At 56.7% G+C, this 23,264-nt stretch overlaps 1 protein-coding gene across 3 annotated transcripts in view; it reads left to right on the plus strand.

Moving 5' to 3' along the window:
- NEK6 (NIMA related kinase 6) overlaps positions 1-23,264 on the plus strand; it is an 85,860-nt gene that overhangs the window by 38,725 nt on the left and 23,871 nt on the right. For all 3 annotated transcript variants that reach the window (XM_053908277.1, XM_019421180.2, XM_019421179.2), the window contains exons 2-5: positions 1,543-1,660; positions 12,500-12,640; positions 14,203-14,265; positions 18,885-18,995. In XM_053908277.1, the coding sequence (XP_053764252.1) occupies positions 1,571-1,660; positions 12,500-12,640; positions 14,203-14,265; positions 18,885-18,995 (405 nt within the window). In that variant the 5' untranslated portion in view covers positions 1,543-1,570. The remainder of the gene's footprint in view (positions 1-1,542; positions 1,661-12,499; positions 12,641-14,202; positions 14,266-18,884; positions 18,996-23,264) is intronic.

The following is a 23,264-nucleotide window of genomic DNA, read 5'->3' on the forward strand; positions in this document are numbered from 1 at the left end:
GTTAATGGGGGCATGTGTTTACTTAGGAGATATGTACCGCAGCTTGCTGAGCCACTAGACCAGAGGAAGGCTCTCTGTTTGGGATTTGGCTGGTATAGATGACCAGGTTCAAGATTGAGAGAGGCAGAGTGTGTCGGGGGAGAAAGTGATGTCTTAGGTTGGTTCCCCAGTAGCAGACCCGGAGAGGGCCGAGTGGGGAAGACCATAAGGGAGCGGGGGAGGCCCCACCCAGGGCTCTGGAGTGTGGGTTACACCTCAGAGTATCCTGACCCAAGGCAAGGGCACTGACTTTCATCTGGACCCCTTGGTCATTGACTGAGGTCATTGATTCCTAGGGACTCTGGCTCTCCAGAGGATATAGACGAAGCTGCTCCAATAGCCTGGGCCCGTCCTCAGGGGCTCTATTTGGGATGTGTCGAGTCTGTGGGACAGCCAGGGCGGGGTCTGGTAGAAGTAGAGGCAGCCAGATTCGGGGGCCTTCACCTTATGCCTGCAGTGTGACGGGTGCCTCCTGGGCGTCAGTCAGCCCCTTTCATGCTCCTCAGGCCTGGCCCTGGACACAACAAGGTGCTGCAGAAATGCCTGTGGGTGGAGGAAAGGCTTTCCTCCCAAGGAGGGCTTTTTCCCTTGCATCCAGGAGGCTCATGGTAGCCGGAGGCTGGCTCTCCCCTCCGGCTGTACAGCTGCCTCTGTGTGCCTCAGCCTTGGTCCCTGCCCCCGAGGCAGGCCTCTGCTAGGGAGGCCAGCAGAGGCTGCCTGTGACCCCGGGGGTGGAAGGGACATTGGGAGTGATTCTTAGATGGCATTTAGCGCAGGCCTGGGCACCTAGTGGGTGCTTAATCAGGAGCAGCTGCTGTGGCTAGTGTCCTTGACTCTCCTGGGGGCCTCTGACGTGGCAGCCCAACCCCTGGGGGTAGAAGGGGCGGTTCCCCTGTACAGAGGGCTCTGCGCCTGCCCCGAGGTATATGCGGCACTGTGAGGGGCCCCCATGGCCTTGGCCTTCCCAGTGCTTTGTGCATCAGGGCCCAGTGAGGATGGAGAGGTTGGGTCTTTCTTGCAGCCGCTGCCTGCAGTCTGACTCACGGTCTCTCTCCTGACCACCCAGGCTGCCAACCTGGGTTTTTGTGGGGGTGGTAATGGGGGACAGGGCTTTGTAACTTTCTGCCAGGAGGCACGGGGTGGACAGTAATGTGGAAAGAACAAGGCTTTGGAGCCTAGCACTTGTGGGGTTGAATCTGGCACATCCTTGGCTGGCAGGGGGGCCACCTTTAGACTTTTTCCTGCACAGAGTGTGTTTCCACCTCCTCTATCCAGTGGGGAGAGATAACCCCAGTGACCTAGTCAGACAGGATAATGGAGGGAAAGCGTGTCACGTCGGGTATCGAGTCTTAGCCCAGGCACTGCTGGGCTGGATGGCCGCCCAGCACCCGTGCTGGTCTATCTGGAAAATGTAAAATCTGACAGTCCCGCCTCATCCCAGTGCCATCCGGCAGAGAAAGCAAACAGGCGTGTGTCTAAGAAAGCCCTCGTTTTCTTTTGCAGCCTGTGCCTTGTGAGGCTGGCATGCAGGATGGCCGGACAGCCCAGCCACATGCCCCACGGAGGGAGCCCGAACAACCTCTGCCACACGCCGGGGCCCGCACACCCTCCTGACCCACAGGTGAGGCCTCTTCCTTTGTCTGCAGAGCATTGGGGATTCACCGAGGAACACAGATCCCTGAGGCTGCTTCATCCCGGGCACTGGAGGACGCCCCTCAGCAGCCACTAGACAGAGTCGCTTCTCGAATGCATCCAAGGGTGGGAGTAGAGCTCACTGCCCACCAGCTCAGCCCTTATTTCAGTCAGCAGCACTCAGAGAAGCCTTCTCTGTGCCGGACTCTGGTCTGTCCCTGGGATTTCCGTGTGACTGGAACAGCTTTATTTCAGTGGGATCCACGCTGGGTAGAAAGGCCATGTTGTGGAGGCCCCAAGGAGAGAGTGAGGGGCTCTGGGGCAGCCTGTGCGCGGGGTCGGAAAGTGCTTCCTCGCTCTGAGCTGAGGCCAGCCTTCCTTTTGGATTTAGCTGTGCCCTGGCCCTCTTCAGCCTCTTTGTCTAGAACCAGCAGAGCTTCAGGACGCTGGTTTCCTCACACCTGCCTCGGCCTTGACGTAGATCCTTGGAGAGCCAGGCAGCCACCTGCAGCTTCCCTGAAGACAGTTTCTGGGGTTCCGAGCCGCCCTCACACTCCGTGCCTTTGTGCACACTGTTCCCTGGGCCTGGGTCCCCTCCCCAACTCCTCCAGGCCTCAGTCCAAATGCTGCTGCTTCTAGGAAGCCTTCCGGCTCCACCCCACTCCTTCTTCTGTGCCGCACGGGTGCTGGGTTATGGCCACGGTGTCCTGCTGGGGAGCTGGTTTCCTGAGTCTGTCTCCCTTCCTAAACAGAGGACCTTCTAGGGCGAGGCATCACTGGTCACATCATCCCAGGCCAGGCACAGAGGAGCCCCTCGATGCCTGCTGACCGTGTGAACTACAGATACGTACAGTATAGCCCTGCCTGGCGGTGTGTGCGATGGACCTAGTTCTGCTCCTAGAAAGCACACAGCCTCCTGGGGGAGAAAGATGAGCCGGGCAGAAGAAACTCGGGGGCCCATGGAGCTCGAAAAAGGCACATGATCCAAACTAATTGGCCAGAGAGGCTTCTTGAGGAAGTGGCATACAAAGGCCTAGGGGGGACAGAGAGCCAGGGCCAGGTGCTGTAGGGTCTGGTGCACAGCCTGGAACGATGAAAAGTCAGGTCTAGGGTTGGCTTTTTCCCCAAAGCCGTGAGACCTGAATCGGGAGATTCGGAGACAGCTACCTCCTTGAGCCACGGAAGGCTTGTACCAGCCTTTACTAACTGCCTAGTTCCTGTCAGAGGGCTTCAGGTGGGCTGGTGTTTGACCTGCTTGGCCAGGGTTGCCATGTGCAGTTGTGCAGGTGCACGCTGCACAAAGGCGCCTGGTCAAGGAGGCAGACGGGTCTGAAATCCTTCTACACCCGAGCTCCCATCAAGCCATGCTTCCCAGGGTAGAGCTGCGTCAGCCCAAGGGAGGGAGCACCTTTCTAGGTTCACGCAGAGGCCAGATGTGTGAACTGGTAGACGCTGTGTCTGTGTGTGTGTGTGTGTGTGTGTGTGTCTGTGTGTGTGTGTCTGTGCGTGTGTGTACCCATGCTCTTGCACACACAGGCTGTCCAAGCACATCTACACTGTTCGTACTTCGTTCCCATTACTGGATGGGATGCGGGCGCATTTCCTACGTGGAATTTGGGGGCGCAGATCCCAGAAAGCCCAAAGGCCTATGGACACGGCTGGTCCAGAGTCCACCAGGACATCTCACTGATGGCTGGGGGCAGTGGGGCCTCCTCGGGTGATGTAGCAATTTGTCATATTAAGTCATTCACTAACAATTGAGTCCCCCTTGATTAATCTCCCAGAATTAGCCAGTTGCATTTTGAGCAATTAGGGTTAATTACAGCCTCATTTGGCAGAGGAGAGAGCCCCGTAATTATTTCACGAACAAGGCGAGGCGGCGGCGGGCTGCGGCGGCCGCAGCGTCCGGGCCTCTCGTCGCACATGCTGGAGTGGGTAATGACATAGTTAAGTGTAATTAGACGCGATTACTCGTTGTTGGGCAGCGGCTGTCGGTGAAGGTGCCCCCACACCCACCAGCATCTGGCCGGGTTTGCAGAACTGGGGTCCACAGCCGTGTTCACACCGGCACTGTTGCAGGTTCAGGCGGGAATGAAGACAGACGCTTCCTCTCTCCTCCACTCAGGAAGCACCGGTATTTAAACACCAGCTAGGGAGACATCAGGGCCCGAATCTTGCCAGTTTCGGGCCATAGAAACTCCTCAAATTGACCACAGAGGCATTTTCCTTCGGGGCAGGACACGCTGCTGTTTCCCTGAAATCATCCTTAGAGGAAGGAGCCAGGGCCCACAGTGACAAAAATACTGTGCTCTAGACCAGGTGGGACTCACTTCCCAACTCCATCCGTCACCAGCCAGGTGACATTGGGTAAAAGACCGGTCTGAGCCTCGGTTCCCGCATCTGTAAAATGGGGCTGTATACTTTAAAGCATCATGGCGTCTGACATTGTGGGTGTCAAGGAGATGTGTGTCACTGATTTTACTCTTTTTTCAAAGTTGACTTATTGAGAGAGAGAGCATGAGTGTGAGTTGGGGAGGGGCAGAGAGAGAGAAGGAGAAAGAGAATCCCAAGCAGGCTCCTCACTGTCACAACAGAGCCTGGTGTGGGGCTCAATCTCACAAACCGTGAGATCATGACCTGAGCTGAAACCAAGAGTCCCCCCACCTTAACTCACTGAGCCACCCAGGCACCCCTGTCACTGATTTTATTCTCATATTTTAACATTCATTTTAGTTTTCACGATTCAGGAGCCCAGAGTTGGAAATACCCACAGTGTCAAAAGAACAACTTAACAAACACTCAAAACTGGTTTCGTTAACTTTCTGTGCTGCAGGCTAATGGTTTGTCATTTCAAGGAGCTTGCTAGCTGTGAGAGCTGTCAGCTTATGAAAATATGTTTGCTGAACCCAGTGGAATCACATGTGAAATCATTGAGATTTCAGATGAATGAATGAATGAGTGAGTGGATGAATGAATGAATGAACAAACGAATGAATGCAGTTGAGAAAAAGAGCTTTAATGTCCCGATGCTTTATGATTTTACCAGTGTGCTGCAGACCATTTTCGTCAGGAATGAAACATAGCTGACCCACTAAGAACCACGTGAATTTCCAAGAAGGAGAAAGGTGGTCTTGTCTGAGAAAGCCCTGGTTAATGTGTCTTCCATCTGGAAAGTCTTTGCAAACCTGCTTGGGGCACGCCAAGTTCAGTTACATTCGGCCCTATTCAGAGAAAGAGGAATGCGCGTTACTTTTCACGGGATGGATAGACAGCTGCCTCTTAGATCTGAATCACACAGGCCAAAATCTTTATAAAAATCTTCCCAAAGCAGTGTTGGTAGTTAGGTAAGATTTAATGGCCAAATATTAACAGCTTTTAAAATTCAAGAAGTGTTTGCCGACGTGTCATAAATTCAGCAAGGACCTGTCTCATTTCTGCCTTGGGTCTGCTAAGGAGCCCCACACAGAAGTAGAGACAGTCCGTACAAGAGGTGGAAGGCCCCACGGAGGGATGGGTAGATGCTGAGGGAGCCCAGAGGGTGGGGTGGGACGGGGGAGCTCTAGAGGGATGATGTGTGGGCTGGCAACAATCAGGAGTTTGGGGCAGGACGGAGAGGATGTCCCAGGAAGAGGAAGGAGCCAGTCTTGAAGGTGCAGGACCAGTCAGGTTAGGCAGGTGTTTAAATGCCAGTGCTTCCTGGTGTTGATGAAAGGCTGTGTCCTCAGGAATTGAGTCTACAGTGAATGAATGATGAGCCCATTAAGGGTCTTAGGTGGACAAGGGAGTTTGCGTTTTTGAAAGAACACCGGTTGCTGGAGCTCAAGGCACAAGTAAGGTGAAAATAGGAGGAAGCCTGCCTTCCCTTCCCTTCCCTGTCTCGGTCTTAAACGGCTGAACACAGGGAGAAAAGATTCCAGAGACTTCCGGGGGGGAAAGGCAACTGCACTTGGTAACTGAAGGGGTGAGGGAGAGAGAAGTCGAGGATGTATCCAACCTCGTGGTGGAATGACTGACGCTCTCTATGCCTTTCCCCTTTCAAGTCTTGGCTCGTTAGTCATCGGGGCTGGTTCCCAGATTCTTTTATGTATGTTTAAGCTCAGCTTTCTCTGAGCTCAGTTAGTGGGAATTGTCCTGGGGGATGCACCGCAGCTGAGATGATTCTAGGTTTGTTACCAGGTGACTTCCAAGTTTTGGGCATGTTGCTCACTGTTCCCACGCGCCTGTGGCCCTCGGAGCAGAGTCTAGACTTTCAGGTTGGGACAGTCATGGCGGCCATGGTGCCAGTAGTGACACCTGGCATTGACCTCATTCCATCCTCCTCTGACTCAGAGAACCAGGTCTTATTCAGAACTCTGTTTCGCAGGGAAGGAAATCGAGGTAAATAACGTGTGCGTTTTGCTCTTGAGGGGCAGAGCCAGGAGTCACCCCGGGTCCTGGGGCCCCACGGCACCCCTCCTTCTCATCACGAGATCTACGAGAGGGAAGATGAGCCTTGGGCTTGAAATTAGCCAGATTGTGAAGAGCTGAGCAGGGATGGCCTCGTGAAGAGCCTGACAATATGGACTCTCTGTAAATCATGCCCCTCTTCTGTGTAACACAGATTTAAAACACATCACCATATACACGTATACCGAACCCATTAGAAGTTCCCTACACACAATGTCAGATGTCTTTAAAGGTGAAATTCGTTTACAGGAAATGTCATTCTGATGAAGTATGCTTTTTAAAATCACAGAAACAGTTGCCTTAAAATTAATGATGCATTGCAAATATCAGGGAAAAAAAAAGACCCATTCAGTGTAAAGATGATTAAAATTCAGGTCAGAAGTCTGACTTAGTCAGGCTAAATTTTTTAATGAGATTTCAGAAAATTAATTGGGCGAATGCATTTTTATTCTTTTAACATGTAATTTTATGCTCCTTTTTTTTTTTTTTTTTTTAAGGATTTGTCGATGGCTGAGGCTTATTGTGGTTCAAACATTTTAAACTCAACTTCGTGCAGGATGGGAGGTGTTCGTGACCTAATTTGATCTGACTTGCAGAAGAGAGCCTGGGTTTCTCTGAGCTTTCTGGGGAGGGGCTGTCCTGGGGTGGTTCACTAGCCCGCCATGTCTGGCCTTGGCCTGAGAAGCCTGGTGGTATTTCTTGGGGGAGGGATGGGATCAGGGAAAGAGGGGACTCCTGGTTCAGCCGAGCCTCCTGCTGCCCAGGGAGTCGCCCAGAGGCTCTTCTCTCTGAGATGGTGTTTCCCCCGCGGGCTCACTGCAGCTAGCACCAGAGCGGGTCAGCACCCCTGCCGCCGCCTCCCGGCCTCTCTGCCCATCTGCTCCTCCTCTGGGGGAGAAGTAAGGGGCTCCCACCCTGGGGAAGGGGGGTGAGGAGTCAGAATTTCCAGCCACATTTTCCCAGTGAGTAGCTCACAGAATAGCCCTCCAAAGGGAGGCGAACGAGCCTGTGGTCTAGCTCAGTCCCTTGGCAAACAGTCCTGGACGACCCGTGTAGGGGACCATGAAGTCAGAAGGCTACAGGGGCACGTCCACCTCACTGCTTTACTGCAGTCAGGTGACGATGGGTAAGTGACCTCTCTGAGCCTCAGTTTCCTCATCTGTAAAATGGGGCCGTGAAGACTGAGATGGTGTGTGTATATATATATATATATGTATTTTTTTTTTTTTTTTTTTTTTGAGAGAGAGCATGAATGAGCAAGGACCAGTGAGAGAGGGAGAGAGCGTGGAGCCCGAAGCGGGGCTCAAGCTCACAAACTGTGAGATCACGACCTGAGCGGAAGTCGGATGCTTAACCGACTGAGCCAGTCGCCCCAAGATGGTATACTTTAAACCCCCAACGTGGCATCTGACATGGTGGGTGTTAAGGAAATGGCATACCATTGATCTTATTCTCCTATTTTAAAACTCATTGTAGTTTTCACAGCCAAAGAGCCCAGAGCTTGAAATAGGCCCAGTGCAGACCTTCCGTGGGGTGGGGATGATGGTGATGGTGATGGTGATAACAACAGCCACGACCTCCCTGCCTCAGCTCGCCCCCAGCCCCCTAGGAGGCAGGCGCCGACCTTGTCCGAGGTCCACACCTCGGACAGAGCAATGCCAATACCAGTAATGACATTAACAACCCTATAGCATCTCCCACGTGCCAGGCGCTCTTCCAAGAGCCTTCATTCGGTAACTTACCCCCTAGCAGCCCTCTAAAGGAGGCACTATTATTACCTTAATTGTCCAGTTGAGGAAACTGAGGCCCAGAGGGCTTCTCCAAGGCCCCCGGCCAGGAAGTGGCAGATCTGGGATGGGAACTCCAGCCTCTGCACCCCAGTGTCCGTGTCTCAGCTGATGGAGCCAGAGCAGGGGTCACCCCTCTGCCAACCCGTGCTCCAGGGCTGGTGCCTGTTTTCCCCAGGAGCCAGCGTGGGGTCCAAGATGTAACAGGGGGCAGTGAGGATTATTAGACGAGCAGTTTTCAGAAAGGCCATCAGGGCTGGGGTATTACCTTGACGTCTCCATAGTGCAAGCTGCTCGCCACCAGCCCCCGGTCTGCCCCCCGGTCTGCCCAGCAGCTCAGAGCTCCCTGGATGGTTGGCACCAACATCATCTGGAATCCTCCAAGGAATCCTGGGGCTGATATCGCTAATGTCCCCCTGTTGTGGATGACCTCAGCTGTAGGGCAAGAGCGAGCTGGCTGAGGGCTGCCCCAGCAGGGGAGGAAGCCTTGGAGGTGGCTGAGGAGAGAGGTCTGGCCTTATGGGGCCATGACTCCTTTCACCTCTTCCTCTTCTGCTCACATCCCCTGAGTTAAATCTGAGTCAGGGCTCTCCTGGCTCGGGCACTGCACCGTGTGGCCCGCGGTGTCCCCTACCTGAACAGAGGCCACCCTGGGGACAGGGCCCCATCCCCACCCCTGTGAGGATGGTGGTGGCCCTGAGCCTGCCCAGACTGTCCCCCTCACAGGCTGTGCTGCTGCCAGAGGAACCCGCCCCTGCCCCCACCCCCCTCCCCCCAGCCCCACACAGGAGCTCACTCCTCTAATTAGGTCGAATGGGTTGTGACAGGAAATGCAAATCTGGGTCATCGCATATGCAGATGTGCATCTGGAGTCTCTGGATGCCAGCCGGGATGTCACCTCTGTCCTCTGGGAGTTTCCTCTGGGCAGCATGGCCTTCAGGGCACATCTCTGGGGTGGACAAGAGAGTGCTGGGGACTCCAGCCACTTGCGATGGCTTCTCACCTAGTGTTTGCAGAGCAAGGACCCTAGGAGATCGCCTCCTCCAAACTCTTCGCTGTCCCAGGGGGGAAACTGAGGCCTGGAGAGGGGAGGGGCCCTGCCCATGTCACCTCTCAGTGCAGCTGACTCTGTGTGGTCAGGGAGTTCAGGTCTCGGCTCCCCACTGACCAGCTGTGAGGAGACTTAAGTCACAAAATCTGTGTAGGCAGCTAGTACAGTAACTGATGCGTTGTAGGTGACTTTTTCTGAGGGTGTGTGATTTCAGCTGCACTCACGAGTGACAGTGGCTGCGTCACCAAGTCCCACAACGCACCAGGTTGCTTTGAGCCCGTTCCATTGTGTCATTGGACACACGTGCCCTGAGCACTCGCTCTGGGCAGGTGAGGGCCTCAGCTCAGGGGACATGGAGGGGACTAAGGGGCGCAGTTTTGGAGAGGCCCCTGTTCGGGGGACAGGGTGGGGCTCAGGTGACTGGAAGCAAGAACCAAGAAGCCTAGACCTGGCCAGTCACGGGATCTTGAAGGAAAAGCCGAGGAGGAATCGGAGTTGGGAGGCCACACAGCATAGGGCAAAGGGCGTGGACTCTGGAGTCTCGGGTCCCAGGCTCAAATCCCGCCCATTACTCACTGCGAGGTCTGGAGCTGGTCACTGCCTCCCCTCCGAGCCTCAGTTTCCTAGAACGGCGATAACAGTGATGCCTACTCACAGGGTCGTGGGAAGTATTCTGCACGGTACCTGGCACACAGTAAGTGCTCAATAAATGCTTGTACTTTCTTACATGGGCACTTTGTATATAAGTAGGTTAATTGTTGTTACTGAACAACCTACTAGACGGGCACTGGCATATGTTGGATAAGATTGTGGTCTTCCTCCTCCACCAGCCCTGCCTTCTGCTCAGCGCCCCCCTAGGAAGCATCTTCAAATCTCTCACCAGGAGAGGTAATTATGCCTCAAGACTTCAGAGCCAAGGTTGGCCCCACCGTTACCTTGCTGAGGGAAGGAGGCAGCAGGCTGTGAGCCTCGGACTTCCATCGCTCACTCCTGGCAGGCGGGTGCTGTTAGGGTGTCCTTGGCACAGAGCTGGGTCTGGGCAGGTTCAGAAAGGCCGGGGTGAGGAGTAGCAGCAGCTCAGGGCCCCTCTCTCCTGATCCACCCCCACTTCTCAGTAATAAAAACCACTGAGCACCTACTGTGTGCTGGGGGTGGTACTCAGCAATCTCACGTGATCCTTAAAGCAACCCTATAAGACAGGCACGCTTCTATACCTCTGCCTTACAAGGCAACTGAGACCCAGCAGCTTGTGTAATTGCCCAAGGTCACCAGTCAGCAACCCAGAAAATAGGCATAAGGAGATCTACATAAGGATGTTTATCGCAACGTTATTTGTAGTGATGAGAGACTAGAAACAAGCCTACTGTGGACTATATTTGGCAGTTATTTAAATCACTGTCAGTGGACAATATCCATCAGTTACTGAGAGAGGGGAAAGCAAGTCTTAGAGTAAAACGTTCACACCATTTTGTGGAATTTTTTAAAGTTTATTTGAGAGAGAGCGCACACACACACACACACACACACACACACACACACACGTGAGTGGGGGAGGGGCAGAAAGAGAGGGAGAATCCCAAGCAGGGATCCGCACTCTCCGCGAGGAGCCCTGTGCGGGGCTCGAACTCACAAACCGTGAGATCATGACCCAAGCCGAAATCAAGAGTCGGATGCTTAACCGACTGAGCCACCCAGGCACCCCACGATTTTGTGTCTTTAAAAAGTACACCGTCTCCATATATGTGAATATTTGTTCACTGAACAAACATTTATTGAGTGCCTACAGCATGTGACACCGTTTTGCAGGGCATACCTTCTAGTGGTCGGGACACAAAGAAGATAACTAAGTAGAATATGGGATTTGGAATGCTGGAAGGTGAACACGAAGGGGGAAGAGTCAGAAGTGTGGAAGGGAGAGAAACGGTGAGGCGTCCGAGGGACGTTCCAGGCAGAAGGCCCAGCGAGAACAAAAAAAGGATAGTCAGTGTGGAAGGAGCGAAGCGACCAAGAGAAAGTCTAAAATAGCAAGGACGCAGAGGTGCGAGGATGTGGGTGGGCAGAGCACGTGGGGTCTTAAAGGCTTCGTGGGTGGTTGTCGGGCGAGGACTTTGAGTTACCATAGCAGGTTGCTAACCCTACTCACCTCACCGTGATGGCGTGCTCTCCTTATCTTCGCCTGTTTCACGGTTCAAACTGAACACATTCGTGTAGCAAAGAAAAAGAAGGAAAAACTCGAGGCTGATTGAGAGCAGACGTACTGAAACGGATGCCAGCCCCACAGGGCTCCGCAGGCTCCTTCCGGGGCTTATTTGTCTAAAAGTTGGTATTCGGGTGAAGGAGAGTTCCAGAAGGCAGCCCAATAAAGTTCCTGATCTTCCACCCTCTTGGATGCTTCCGGCCCAAGTCTGGAAGAGGCCTTTTCGCATCAGAAAATTCAGACACTTGTCCCTTCCTGCCTGGGTGGGGCTCTCTGTGCCTCTTGCCTCACCCTCACCCCCTAAAATGAACTCCACAGATGTTTCTGTCCCCCTTCTATATGTGAGACCCTGTCCTCACACCGCCACCCAGCCGGGGCGGGTCCCCAGTGGCGGTGACCCCCTGTCCCAGAGTGGCGCGAGGGGGCGGGTAGCAGGAGGAGGACGTATTTTGACAGGCCAGCGCGGGGCAGACCAGAGCCAAGGCATCCTCGCCGTCCTCCCCTCCTCTTCCCCTTTCCAGGGCCCAAGAAGGCACCCCCTCCTCTCCTTCTCCCCAGAGCACTTTGCACGTGTGTTGGGGGGGGCGGGGGGGGGTGGTGGCAAGGGGCTACGTGGCCACTGCTGCCTCACTGGGCAGCACCATCCCTGGGCAGGTCGTACTGCTCAGTTGTGGGTTTCTGTGCTGGCCCCTGGAGAGTCACCGTGAAGAGTCTGGACCCCTCATGTTGCCATAAAGGGGCCTGTTTATTCAAAGAAGGGGCTCGGAATGGTGAGACTGCAGATTTAATCTTGGTTTTCTCATCTCTTGGATGGGATTGGCTACCCCGGGAGGGGAAGTCACGTCTTACAATGACTCGTAGGGTTAGGGTTGGGGCCGACACGTGGAGGGCCTTGGGGCCAGTGAGACCCAGAGGGGCCTCGCCCTAGCTGTGTGATCTTGGTGGGTCACTTCCTTCACACCTGCTCTGCTTGCTGGCTCCAGCCTGGGCACAAGGGCTTCAGGAGTGAACAAGGTGGGCGAGGCCCTGGCCCCAGGGAGTCAGCTTTCTGGGAGTGCGGGACAGAAACAAGCAGATGACCGTGCGATCAGGTAATGAGGGGTGGTGCTAAGTGCCATGGCAGAAACCAGCAGCCTCAGATTCTCATCTACAGAGTGGGGGTTGTGGTGTGGACAGCACCCAGGGGGCCGATGGAGTCTCTGACAGTGAGGTTGGCATTCAAAGTCTCTCCGTGGCCTTGGAGGAGCACTGCTGGAGTTGCCGGGTTCTGGAAGGGGCCCCAGCTGCCCAGGGCCCGGCCCCTCACTACAGCCTGGCTACTGATACCCCTCTGTCTGTCTCCTCCAGAGGCACCCGAACACCCTGTCTTTTCGCTGCTCGCTGGCAGACTTCCAGATCGAGAAGAAGATAGGCCGAGGACAGTTCAGCGAGGTGTACAAGGCCACCTGCCTGCTGGACAGGAAGACGGTGGCTCTAAAGAAGGTGCAGGTGAGCCCATAGGGTCAAAACCACATCACGGGAGCCAGCTTTTGTGTCTAAACATTGTGGCCCTTGGGGCGCCTGGGTGGCTCAGTCGGTGAAGCGTCCGACTTCAGCTCAGGTCACGATCTCGCGGTCCGTGAGTTCGAGCCCCGCGTCGGGCTCTGGGCTGACGGCTCAGAGCCTGGAGCCTGTTTCCGATTCTGTGTCTCCCTCTCTCTGCCCCTCCCCCGTTCATGCTCTGTCTCTCTCTGTCTCAAAAATAAATAAACGTTAAAAGAAAAAAATTAAAAAAAAAAAAAAAAAACAACATTGTGGCCCTTGGCCAGTCCTCGACCCTTCCTCTGAAATCGTCACCCAACTCACTGGGCTGTGGGAAGGATTAGGTGGGCTCCTGTTGATGAAAGCTCATCGTGAGCCTTAGAGGAAAAGGCAAATGAGCATGCATTGAGCACCACTGTATACCGGGTCGTGTCTTGAGAACAGTCCTGTGGGTGAGGGCGGTCACCCCATTCCTCAGATCAGAAGAACCGCAGAGGCGTGAGTATCCATCTCACCGAGCCCACAGAGCGAGCTGAGGGGGAGCTCAGACTCTGACCCACACCGACTCAGCACTTGCTGGTCGCCTCTGGGTGTGAGAGCCTTTCCTGACCTCCGTGTCCCCCCGAAATGGAGGAGGGGGCTCAAGCAGATGGGTTGGCAGCCGCAGAGTCCTGCCAGGATGCGTTTCAGTGAGAGCCACTGGGCACATTTGAACAGCACGTTGCCACAGAAGGTGGCTTTAAATCCCCCAGCAGAGTTTCCCGACACCTCAGTTTGCTCATTTGTCCTTCGAGAATGAGCCTAACCGCCTGGGCAGAGGAGGGGACGCAGACGCAGCCACGGGTGGGGACCCAGGCGACAGATGGTTTCTTTGCTGGTCTGTAAACCGCACATGTGGCTCCGGGTCGCTGGAGGAGAGGCGGGCTCCTCTCTTTAGAAAAGGCCCATTTTCTGCTCTGATTTGTCTTCCAAGGAGGGGCTCGCCTGGCCCTCTTTGTCCTGCTTTTCTGTGCCATGTCGGGTTTTGTAGTGGGGACCTTCTGTTTGTTGCCGGGAGTCAGAAGGTATTCTGAGGGCCCACGGCGAACGGGCACTGAACGGGCCCCGGGGTGGCGGTGGGGGGGGGGGGGGGAGGGTGTGCGGTGCCAGGTGCTGTGCTTACACCCTCTCACTCAGCCCACATGACCGCCTGGGAGGTCAGGCCAGGCTATTGGCCCCATTTCCAGAGGTGAAGACTGAGGCTCCAAGCATGTTTCCTGGCCTCCCACTTACCAGTGGGCGACCTCAGCAAGTCACTGCATTTCTCGGTCTTTCTCTGTAAGTCGGCACCAGTAACCCCTGCCTCACGGGAGGATTCAGCCCAGAGCGCCTGGCATAGGATGGGCACCCGGTAAACAGCCGTTGTGTTTATGGCGTCCCTCGGCAAGGAGGTGGGAGAGCCGGGGTGGGAGTTCCCATTCTTGTGGCTCCCGGTGGGGGTCCCGGGAGCTGGGTTTTGACCACTCTCTCTCTTTTTCCTCTCACCCAAGATATTTGAGATGATGGACGCCAAAGCCAGGCAGGACTGCGTCAAGGAGATTGGCCTCCTAAAGGTGAGTGCCCTGGCCTGAGCAGGAGCCCCTTGCTTCCTTGCGGTGGCCTGGTCCCCACCCTGGGCCACCTGTTGGCTGTCACAGACCGCAGCCGGTTAGGTTCAGAAACAACACCCTTTTGAGGGTTAGTGGTCCATTTGTTTTCTCATGATTGGGCGGGCGTGGGCCCCACCTCACCTCTGCCCAGGCCTCATGGTGCCCCCAGACTGGCCGTCCTTGCCCCATGTTGATTCTATTTATGGACACCAGCACCTGGCACCAAAGTCCTTCCCCCGAGGGCACCAAATCACTGCCACCCAGAAGATGCCCCCACCCGGGGTGACTCAGCAAGGCTAGCCCGGGATGCAGGAGAGGATTCACAGCCAGTTGTCTGGCCCGGGGCTCCTGGTACTAGAGGGTTGTCACCCTGTTAGCTCTTCCCAGACCTACCCAAACAGGAGGCTGGGGGGCGGGGGTGGTGGTATCTGTGTCCTTTCCTTTCTCCTCCCCGCTGGCTTCCTCCTTGGTCTCCCCAGAGTCAGAGACAACAGAACTCTCTGGACTAGACTCGCCCCCAGACTAGGGCTGCTTTCTCCTGGAGATCCCTCCCTACTCCCGAGGCTTGGGATTCTGCCTGGCATCTCACGGGTGGTGGAGGAGGAGGAATGTTCCGCGTATCGGAGGCCCAGGAGCCTAGGTTCAAATCCTAATGTCTTCATTTACAAGCCGTGTGACCTTAAGCAAGTTCCTTAGCCTCCGGAAGCCTCAGTTTGCCCATCTGCTCAGTGGTGAGAATACCTGCCTCACGGGATATGGGCAGTTGGAGAAGATGAGGTAAAATAATATCCGAGGAGGGCCCAGCACAGTGGAGCACACAGTAGGTCCTCCCCTTTCAGGAGACAGAGGGCTTGCTCCACACCTTCTGGTAAAGTGGGGCTGCTGGTCGCAATGATGCGGAAGCCCCACTGCGGGATTTCTGGTTAGCGGTTTACCCTGCCGGGTCTGCCCTGGGCTCTCAGGCCTGGTCCCTGCCTGTCCTCAGCCATTTCCAGGCAGCAGGGAGCAGGCAGGCAGCTGGTGTGACTGCGAGGGATGCCGGCTGACCCAGGGCCTAAGGAGGGCAGGGTCCCGTCCCAGACTCTGGAAGGCTGGGGGATCCCCACAGTGTGGAATTGGGGAGCCAGGTGGTGGCGGCCTCGGACGCCACCCTTGGGATGTGGGACTCGAACGCGGGAACGGGGAGGCCCCTGAAGTGGCTGAGAGCAGGGGGGGATGCGGCCTGATGTGATTTGTGACCCTGCCTATGATGGGTCCCAGGGAGGCTTACAGGGAGGTGTCCTTAAGTCCAGCTGTTACAGGTCCAAAAATCCCCTTCGGATAACCTTTTTAAAGTTTTACCTTAACAGTCGACTTTGGGACCCGGGTGTGGTCTCAGGACTCAGACTGATTTCCCAGCCCTGGGGACCTGCTGCCATGGTCACCCACCCTCTCTCCTCTCTTGTGGCCAAGAATGCACATGTGCCATTCACAACGAGTAAGGAATTGTACGTGTGCTCGTACCGAGCCAGCTTGTTCTGGGTCCCTGGGCTTCGGTGAAGTCATAGGTGAGGCTTGGTGCGACCTGGGCCTATTCCGGGGGCTTCCTCAGGCTGCAATGTGGCCGTGTGCCATTGACCATGGCTCTGGAAGTGGGCACACCCCTCACTAGCTATGTGGCTGTAGGCAAGCTGTTGACCACTCGCGGCCTCCGTTTTGTCATCTGTAAAAGGGAGTGATGGTAACAGGACTGTCCTCAGGTGCCGGGGGAATTAGAAAATGGGTTGGAAGGGCTCAGTGTAGCATCTGTTGTGTGTAAGTGCTCGGTCACAGGCAGCCCTTGTCATCGTGGTCACAACCTCTGCCGCTCACCGCCAACCCTTTTCCAGAACGCCAATCCAGCTCCCCGCCTGCCCAGAGGAAGTCAACAGGATGAGCCAGGGCGCGAGGTGTTTCCTGCAAAACAAAGGGAACCACAGTTCTCAGAGGGGCCACTGGGCAACATCATTCACGTCATTCATGCCAGGACCCGAACCCCAAAACCTCCCAGTGCAGAGGCCCCCCCCGGACGTGGGGCGGGAAGGCGGACCCTGTCGGAACACGGGCAGAGATCATGTGTTCATATAGTCAGCACAGTTTTGAGCAGCACTGAGTGCTGGGCACAAGGATGCAGCCAGCAGGGAAGACAGATCCTCACAGACTGCCGTGTCACGTCCCAGCGGGGCCACGAGTGGGACGGAGCAAAGCCCCTGGCAGCAGAGATTCAAGTGGGGGGGGGGGGGGACCTGAGCCCTTTACTGTCACCTCTGCCTTCCTTCCGTCTGGCCATCTGTCCGTCGTCCATCCCTCGGCAGCCAGCACGACTGCCAGGCATGGCGCGGGACCTCGGGGACAGCCCCCCACTGTGGAGCTCCAGGTTGTGAGAGAGAGAGAGACACGGGCGTGGATTGTCGGGACGCCAGAGAGCGAGAGGGTGGCCGATGCTGCCAGGAGGAGCTGCACTGAGATGAATCTTGAGGTGTTACTTACCTGAACCCTAGATACACGAAGCCAAAGCAGCTACCCCTCCCCCGCTCACAAACCACGAAACCCCACCACTCGCATCTCTGGAGCATTTCCTACATCCTTGGCCCAGGCGTGTCCCCTTTGAGACACGCCTGAGCTCCCCAACAGGCTGCAGGCTCAGAAGGGGACTCTGGGTGGACAGCAGTCCTCGGTTACTGGACCAGGTTCTGGACCGGGCTTCGTCCTCCAGAGCCAGTCCCTTCCCTCTCCAGGCCTCGGGGATTGCCCCCAGCTGACCTCTGGGGGTCCCTTTTCGCCCCAACCTGTACCTTTGTAGCCTGGCGGGGTATTCGAGGGAGCCCTGACGTCACCTGCCCTCCTCAGGCCTGCCCTGGGAGCAGGGAGAGAGGCCTCCCCCTCCTCCCCCCAGGAGCCAGCACCTCGAGGCAACAGCCCCCTTGACTGAAGCTTTCATTCCCACCCAAACCCCCTCCAGTCTTTCCAAGTCATTTGAAAAACTGTGCTGCCCAGTCTGCTGATGACCTTGGTGGGTGTCGGGGAGGCCTCCCTGGGAGGATGTAAGGTTCCCCCGGGGAGGTGGGGGGGTGGGGAGGTGAGCGCCAAGAGTGGGCTGAAAGAGCAGGGGACTCTCGTTTATAATAACAACAGCGCTGGCACATCATAAGGTGCATTCGAGACTTCAAAGCGTTTTCAACTTGATCAAGTGCCAGCATTCCACTCGCTTTGATATTTTTTTTGGTAAATGGAAAATATCAGCTGATGTGATGGCCAGCGTTAGCTCCGGGAAGGCCTCAAAACAAAATCCGGGTAAAGGTGACTTTTGACGAAGGCACCACAACAGTTCAGTGGATGAAGGAAAGACTCTTAATCCAGGTGCTGGGAAAACTGCACGTCCAAAGGGACAGAAGTGAGCCTTGACCACTGCCTCACGCTGTACATAAAAATTTATTTGAAACGGAGCATAGCCCTAAATGTAGAGGCTAAGACTATAATCATGCTGTTTGCTGTGCTGACAAAGGGGTTGAGGCCCAGGACAGGGGGCCTGAGGGCTCGGACGGGCAGTGGACATCAGGATAGAGTGGAGTCGAGGGAGGGGCAGACACATGGCCAGCGACAGAGGCCACCTGTGGCTTCTGATTGAGGGGTGTCTGCGGACCCAGACCTGGAGCACAGCCATGTGATGTCTGCCAAGGTCCCCCTCATTTTAGAATCCGAAGGCGGGCACAGGTCGGCACACAGCACAAATCCACACCCCTCTCACAGCAACTTCCAGGTCTTCTAGAAAATGTGTGCGACGGTGGCCTCTGCTTGTCTGCTGACAGCCGCCCCCGTGGACTTGGCCGACCAAGCCCTGGCAGAATATTTGAGTCCCCTCTGCTTTCCCAGACTCTGGAATCATTTGGTGGAAACAGTCAGTCTGAGTTATAAAAAGTTGCCAAGGTCTGTCCCCTCTTAGCCAGGCGGGGGCTGACTTCCAGCTGGTGGGGAGCTGTCCTGTCTGGAAAGCACGTGGGCCATGGTGGTCAGGCCAGAGGCAGGGCTTCAGCACGGAGCACGCCAGGAACTGTTGGGTTTTTTTTTTCAGGATTTCACAAGGATGTGTCAAAATGAGAGGAGGGAGGAAGAAGGGAGATGGGCGCACTTGGGAGCACCAGCACAGGCCTGCTGAGCACAGCAATAGGGCAGTGGGGGCCCAGCCCTGCTGCCGAGGGTCACGGGTGGTGAGGAGGAGGAGGAGGAGGAGGAGGATCCTGTCCACAGGTGTCCATGGAGTCTCAGGTCCGGGCAGTCACCAAGTTAGACATTGTGTTAGAGGCCTCGGCACATCTAATGCTCACTACTACTCATGAATACATTATGCCCATTGTATAGATGGGGAAACTGAGACTCAGAGATGCAGAAAGGCATTCCCAGTGTTGCCTGGGTCTGCCTGACTCCCAAGCACAGGCCTTTCCCCCAAGACACTCCCTTGTGTAGCAAAGCTAATGAATACTTGCCGTGAGCCAGCACGGGGCAGGCGCTAGGCTGGACCGGCCCTCATTGGTTCTGCCTCCCCCTCTTTCTCTCTCTTTGGACAGCAACTAAATCATCCCAACATCATCAAGTATTTGGACTCGTTTATTGAGGACAACGAGCTGAACATTGTGCTGGAGCTGGCCGATGCGGGTGACCTCTCGCAGATGATCAAGGTGAGTGAGGCCGGCAGGCAGGCCGGCCCCGGGGGCTGTCCAGACACAGGGAGCCCAGGATCAGGCAGCCCCTCGGCCTGGAGTCTTTGCTGCTGTGGCCTCGGGTGGAGGCTGTCCACCAGGGCCACTCAGCCTCCCTGGCCAGTGCCTCACAGGCCTCAGCCGTGGCCTGGAGGGTGCCCGCTCGGGCTCTGGGAGAGGGTCAGCCATGGACAGAAAGCACGCCTCTGGCTGTCCCCACTGCCCCAGGCTGCCCACAGGCCGCCTCACGGTAGAGACAGGGATAGAACCCCACGTTAGGTCAGACCCCAGCTCACAGAATCTGGGAAAAGGTGTTGTGCGTCCAACTTTCCAAAGGGAAAACTAAGCCCAGAAAGGCTAAGAGACTTACCCGAGGATACCCAGTAACACGGGGATAGCGCCGTGCCTGTGTGGCGCCGCTCTCTGTTTCCTAGCCAGGGCCTCCAAGCATCAGCACCCAAGTGATCCCCCTGGGGCCGCTCCAGCGCTGGAGGGACACCTCACTCCATGCAGTGGCTGAGGCGGGGCTCTCTGAGAGGTTGAATGACTTACCAGGTCTGGCTCTTGCTCTGTGTCCCACGGCAGCCCCCATACTGCCCTGCCCCCATTGCCCCCCATCCTGAGGCCCAGGCCCAGGCCCAGGCCCAGGCCCACCGAGAGTCTGGACTCAGGAACCATCACAGCTCCATCGCTGGAGCACCTCCTGTGAGCCACAACCGTGCTGAGCACACACATCACTCACTAAGCACACACCGTCCTCAGCAGAGCTCAGAGAGATTTAGTTGCCTGCCTGAGGCCACACAGCCTCTCTGTGGGACCCCCAAGCCCCAGCCCTCAGCCCCCCACCCCGCTCTGTGCTCCTCCCTCAAGGCCCTGACTCCCCTGCTGGCTTGACCAGCCTGCAGGCTGTTGGCCATGGGCCCCCACCGCCTCCTTCCCCCAGCCCAGTCCATCTGCTTCTGAGCGAGGCCAGCTACGCCGGAGCCCCCACCTTGCTCCCGGCAACACTTGCAAAAGGGGCCAGACATGGGTTCTCCGTCTTTCCCACCAGGCGCTGGGGACTGAGCAATTGCTCAGCGCTTGCTCTTCTGAAATCTGGCTCCTAGGAATTCGGGCGTCGTTGGGAAGCGGCATTACTTGAGCTGTTATCACCTGCTTTTATATTTTCGTTGACATATTAATGTGTTTGCCAGGATGTTAATCTCCACACAGATCCCTGGTGGGAACAGATGTGCTCTATCATGTCTTAGTTCTTCCTTCTCCCCCCCACCCCCCCACCCCCACCCCGTGTTTCTCCTTCACATGTCGTTCTCTTGCTGAACACACACGCATCCAGCACCCGCTGGGTGCCGAGACCTAGGCGTGGGTGCTGCCCTCAGGGAGCTTGCCTTCTAACAGGAGGGCAGACCCACGAACAAAAAGTCACAAGGGCATGTGAGCAAGCCAAGTTCAGGACCTGTGGGAGCCAGGGAAGGCTTCCTGGAGGAGGTGGCCTGAGCTGAGACCTGAAGGAGACAGCGCAGGGGGGAGGGGGGTGTTGTAGCAGAACAGCTTGCAAGAACCCAGTGGGATGAGCAGTCCAGAGTCCACAAAGTACTGGGTGAGGTGGAGGGAGTGCGGGGGGAGGTGGGGCAGTCAGGTCGCCCAGGGCCTCACCGTCTGGGCCCAGGATTCGAGACCTTGCCCCAAGGTCAGCAGGGAGCTTCCCGGGACTCATGGTGGGGAGTAGACATGGTTTGTATGGTGTTCTAGAAGAAAGACTAGATGCCCAGCAGAAGGTGGGGTGGGGGATGGGAATGGAATCCGTGAACAGGAGGTGGAGGGGAGACAGAGGAAGGGCCCTGGGACTTGGCCCATGGCGAGGGTGCTGCACCCTGAAGCCCCTGCAGACCCAGGCCCCTTGCAGCGTCTCAGTCAGCAGAGCGGGGCTGGAATCAAACAGTCGGGGGTTGGCGACTGGGCAAATCAAACCCCTTGCCCACAAAGCCCGGTTTCCATCTCTGTCCTGGGGGTGCGTGAGGGACTGCGGGGTGGGGGGGGGGGTGCTGGGTGCGGGGCTGGGTGCAGGCTCCTTCCGGGTGAAAGAGAGGAGGGAGGCATGTGGGTGTCCAGCACCTTGTGCCTGGCCTGGGGGGTGGGGTGCCCCCTCCCCAGCTGCCCTCCCCTACTCCCTGGCCTCCTCAGGGCCCACACCAGCCCAGAGAGATCAAGTTGGTCACATACCTGCTGGGTTTCTGGGGGGCGGCCTCCCGGCCCCATCTCAGGAGCCCTCCCCTCCTGACACGGTACCTCCTCTCTCTCGGTCACAGGGCCCTCCCCCGTGCCTGTTCCTGTTCCCTCTACTGCAGTGCCAGCCGCTTCCCCTGCAGGGCCCTGGCTGGGTGCTGCCCCCAGCAAGCAGGAGAGGCAGGGCAGGAGAGACACCCTCGGTCTGGAGGCAGACACACCTGCTAGACCCTCCTCCCTTGGCGGGAAGGGGGCCTTATGCCTCAGTTTCCCCATCTGTAATACGCTCTTCACAATGCCTGGGACTTGGTAGGAGCTCAGTTTCCCCGAGTGGCCTTTCCCACTCTCTGGCTGCCTCTGGGTACTGAGGGGAACTGGGAACCTTGCCGGGGCCCCAGGCCGGGCTGCACCACGGCCGCCCCATTGGGCTAGCCTGAAGGCTACTGGCCTAGGCCCTGTGTCCCAAGGGCCTGCAGCCTCAGGCCAAGCAGTGCCACCACTGCCACAGCGCCGACGTTATTTATGACGGACAGTGAAGCTGAGAGTTGCCGCCACCCCAAAACCCACCAGAGACTCTGCGCCTTCCCGCTAAATGTCACACGGCGCTTATAGGACGTGACATTTAGAAAAGCACCATTCGCAGCCGAGCTTAAAAGCTGTAATGAGGATTAACCAACATCACAGCGTAAACAACGCTCCAGCCCAACCCACCACGGAGACCCGGGGTAGCGTGGAGGGGAGTGGGGTCCTGTGCCAGCGGTCTGTGCTGGGAGCCTCGGCAGCTCACCCGTGAGGTCCCTGTCCCAGAATAGAGCCTCGGGAGAGCCTCATGGGGCTTTACTGCCAGGCCAGGGGCTTTCGGCCATGACCGTCCCATTGTCGGAGGTGCCCAGATCAAGTCCCCCCTCTGGCACTCCAGCTGCGTGACTTTGGGCAAGTTCCTGAACCTCTCTGAGCTCAGTCCCTCATCCAGTGGTTACCGGTGTCATTCAGAGTTAATTAGGGTTAAGAGCTTGGCCCTGGGAGGTTGGGGTTGAGCCGTGACTGCCCCTTACCAGCTATTGTGTGGCCCTTGGTTTCCTCGTGTGTAAGATGGGTGCAGTCACCCCTACTGAGGGCCCAGCACAGTGGCTGCACAAGGCGGGTGCTTACCCGTGTGAGCCCAGGTCCTGTCTTCCGCCACAAACTCCCTTCCCTAGGCCAGGAGCGTGTCCTGGGGCGGCCACTGTCTTCCCTGCACCCGAGCAGCTGCCCGAACAAATGGGCCTATGGCTTCGCCTCTGGCTGCTTTGGAAAAGGTGGTTGTTCTGGAGCGAAAAGCCTCTGAACAAAAACCCAGTACTCAGGTTACCGGTGTTCGTGAGTCATTGCCCCACCCCCCACCCCACCCCTCAGACCTGGCTCACAGGAGACTCCCTGGAGGGTCATGGGTGAGGACCTCTTCCCCGTGTGCTCCTTCCGGGACCTTTGGTTACCTACGGCTCACTCAGTGCAGCTTGGGTGGCATTTTGGGTTTCGTTCTGTTTTCTGGAGCATTAAATATGTTTTTTCAGGTAATGAAGTAGATTAGTGCCTGGGTTCCCAGGGACAGGGCAGCTGGGATTTAACCACCAGGCACCGGGTACCCCCATTCTGGGCCAAGCTGGGGCGAGGGGCAGACAGAGTCCATGCCTATCTGCTCCAGCAAGGAGCTTCCCCATCAGGCTGTGTGGGAGACGGGCCTGTGTCCGGAAAATGCCAGAAAAAGTGTGATTGAGAGAAGCCTTCAAGATGCAGACCAGGCATCCATTCTGCAAAGTCCTCTAGGACCTTCACTCTGGGCCAGACCTGCTCCATCTGCAGGGAGGTCAGCGCTGGGTGGGGGCGGACCGGTGGCCACGGAGGGCCGTCTGGGGCTGAAGTGTAGACGGGAGCACAGCACCCTCCGTTCCAGATGTATTGTTTGTTCAGCAGCCTGACCACCCGCCCCCGTGCCAGGTGCCAGCTACCACCGGGGACAGGACAGGGGCACTGCCCCGTGGC

This window comes from Panthera pardus, unplaced genomic scaffold, assembly GCF_024362965.1.
Source record: "Panthera pardus isolate Hobbes unplaced genomic scaffold, ASM2436296v1 HiC_scaffold_20, whole genome shotgun sequence".
Lineage (NCBI taxonomy): Eukaryota > Metazoa > Chordata > Mammalia > Carnivora > Felidae > Panthera > Panthera pardus.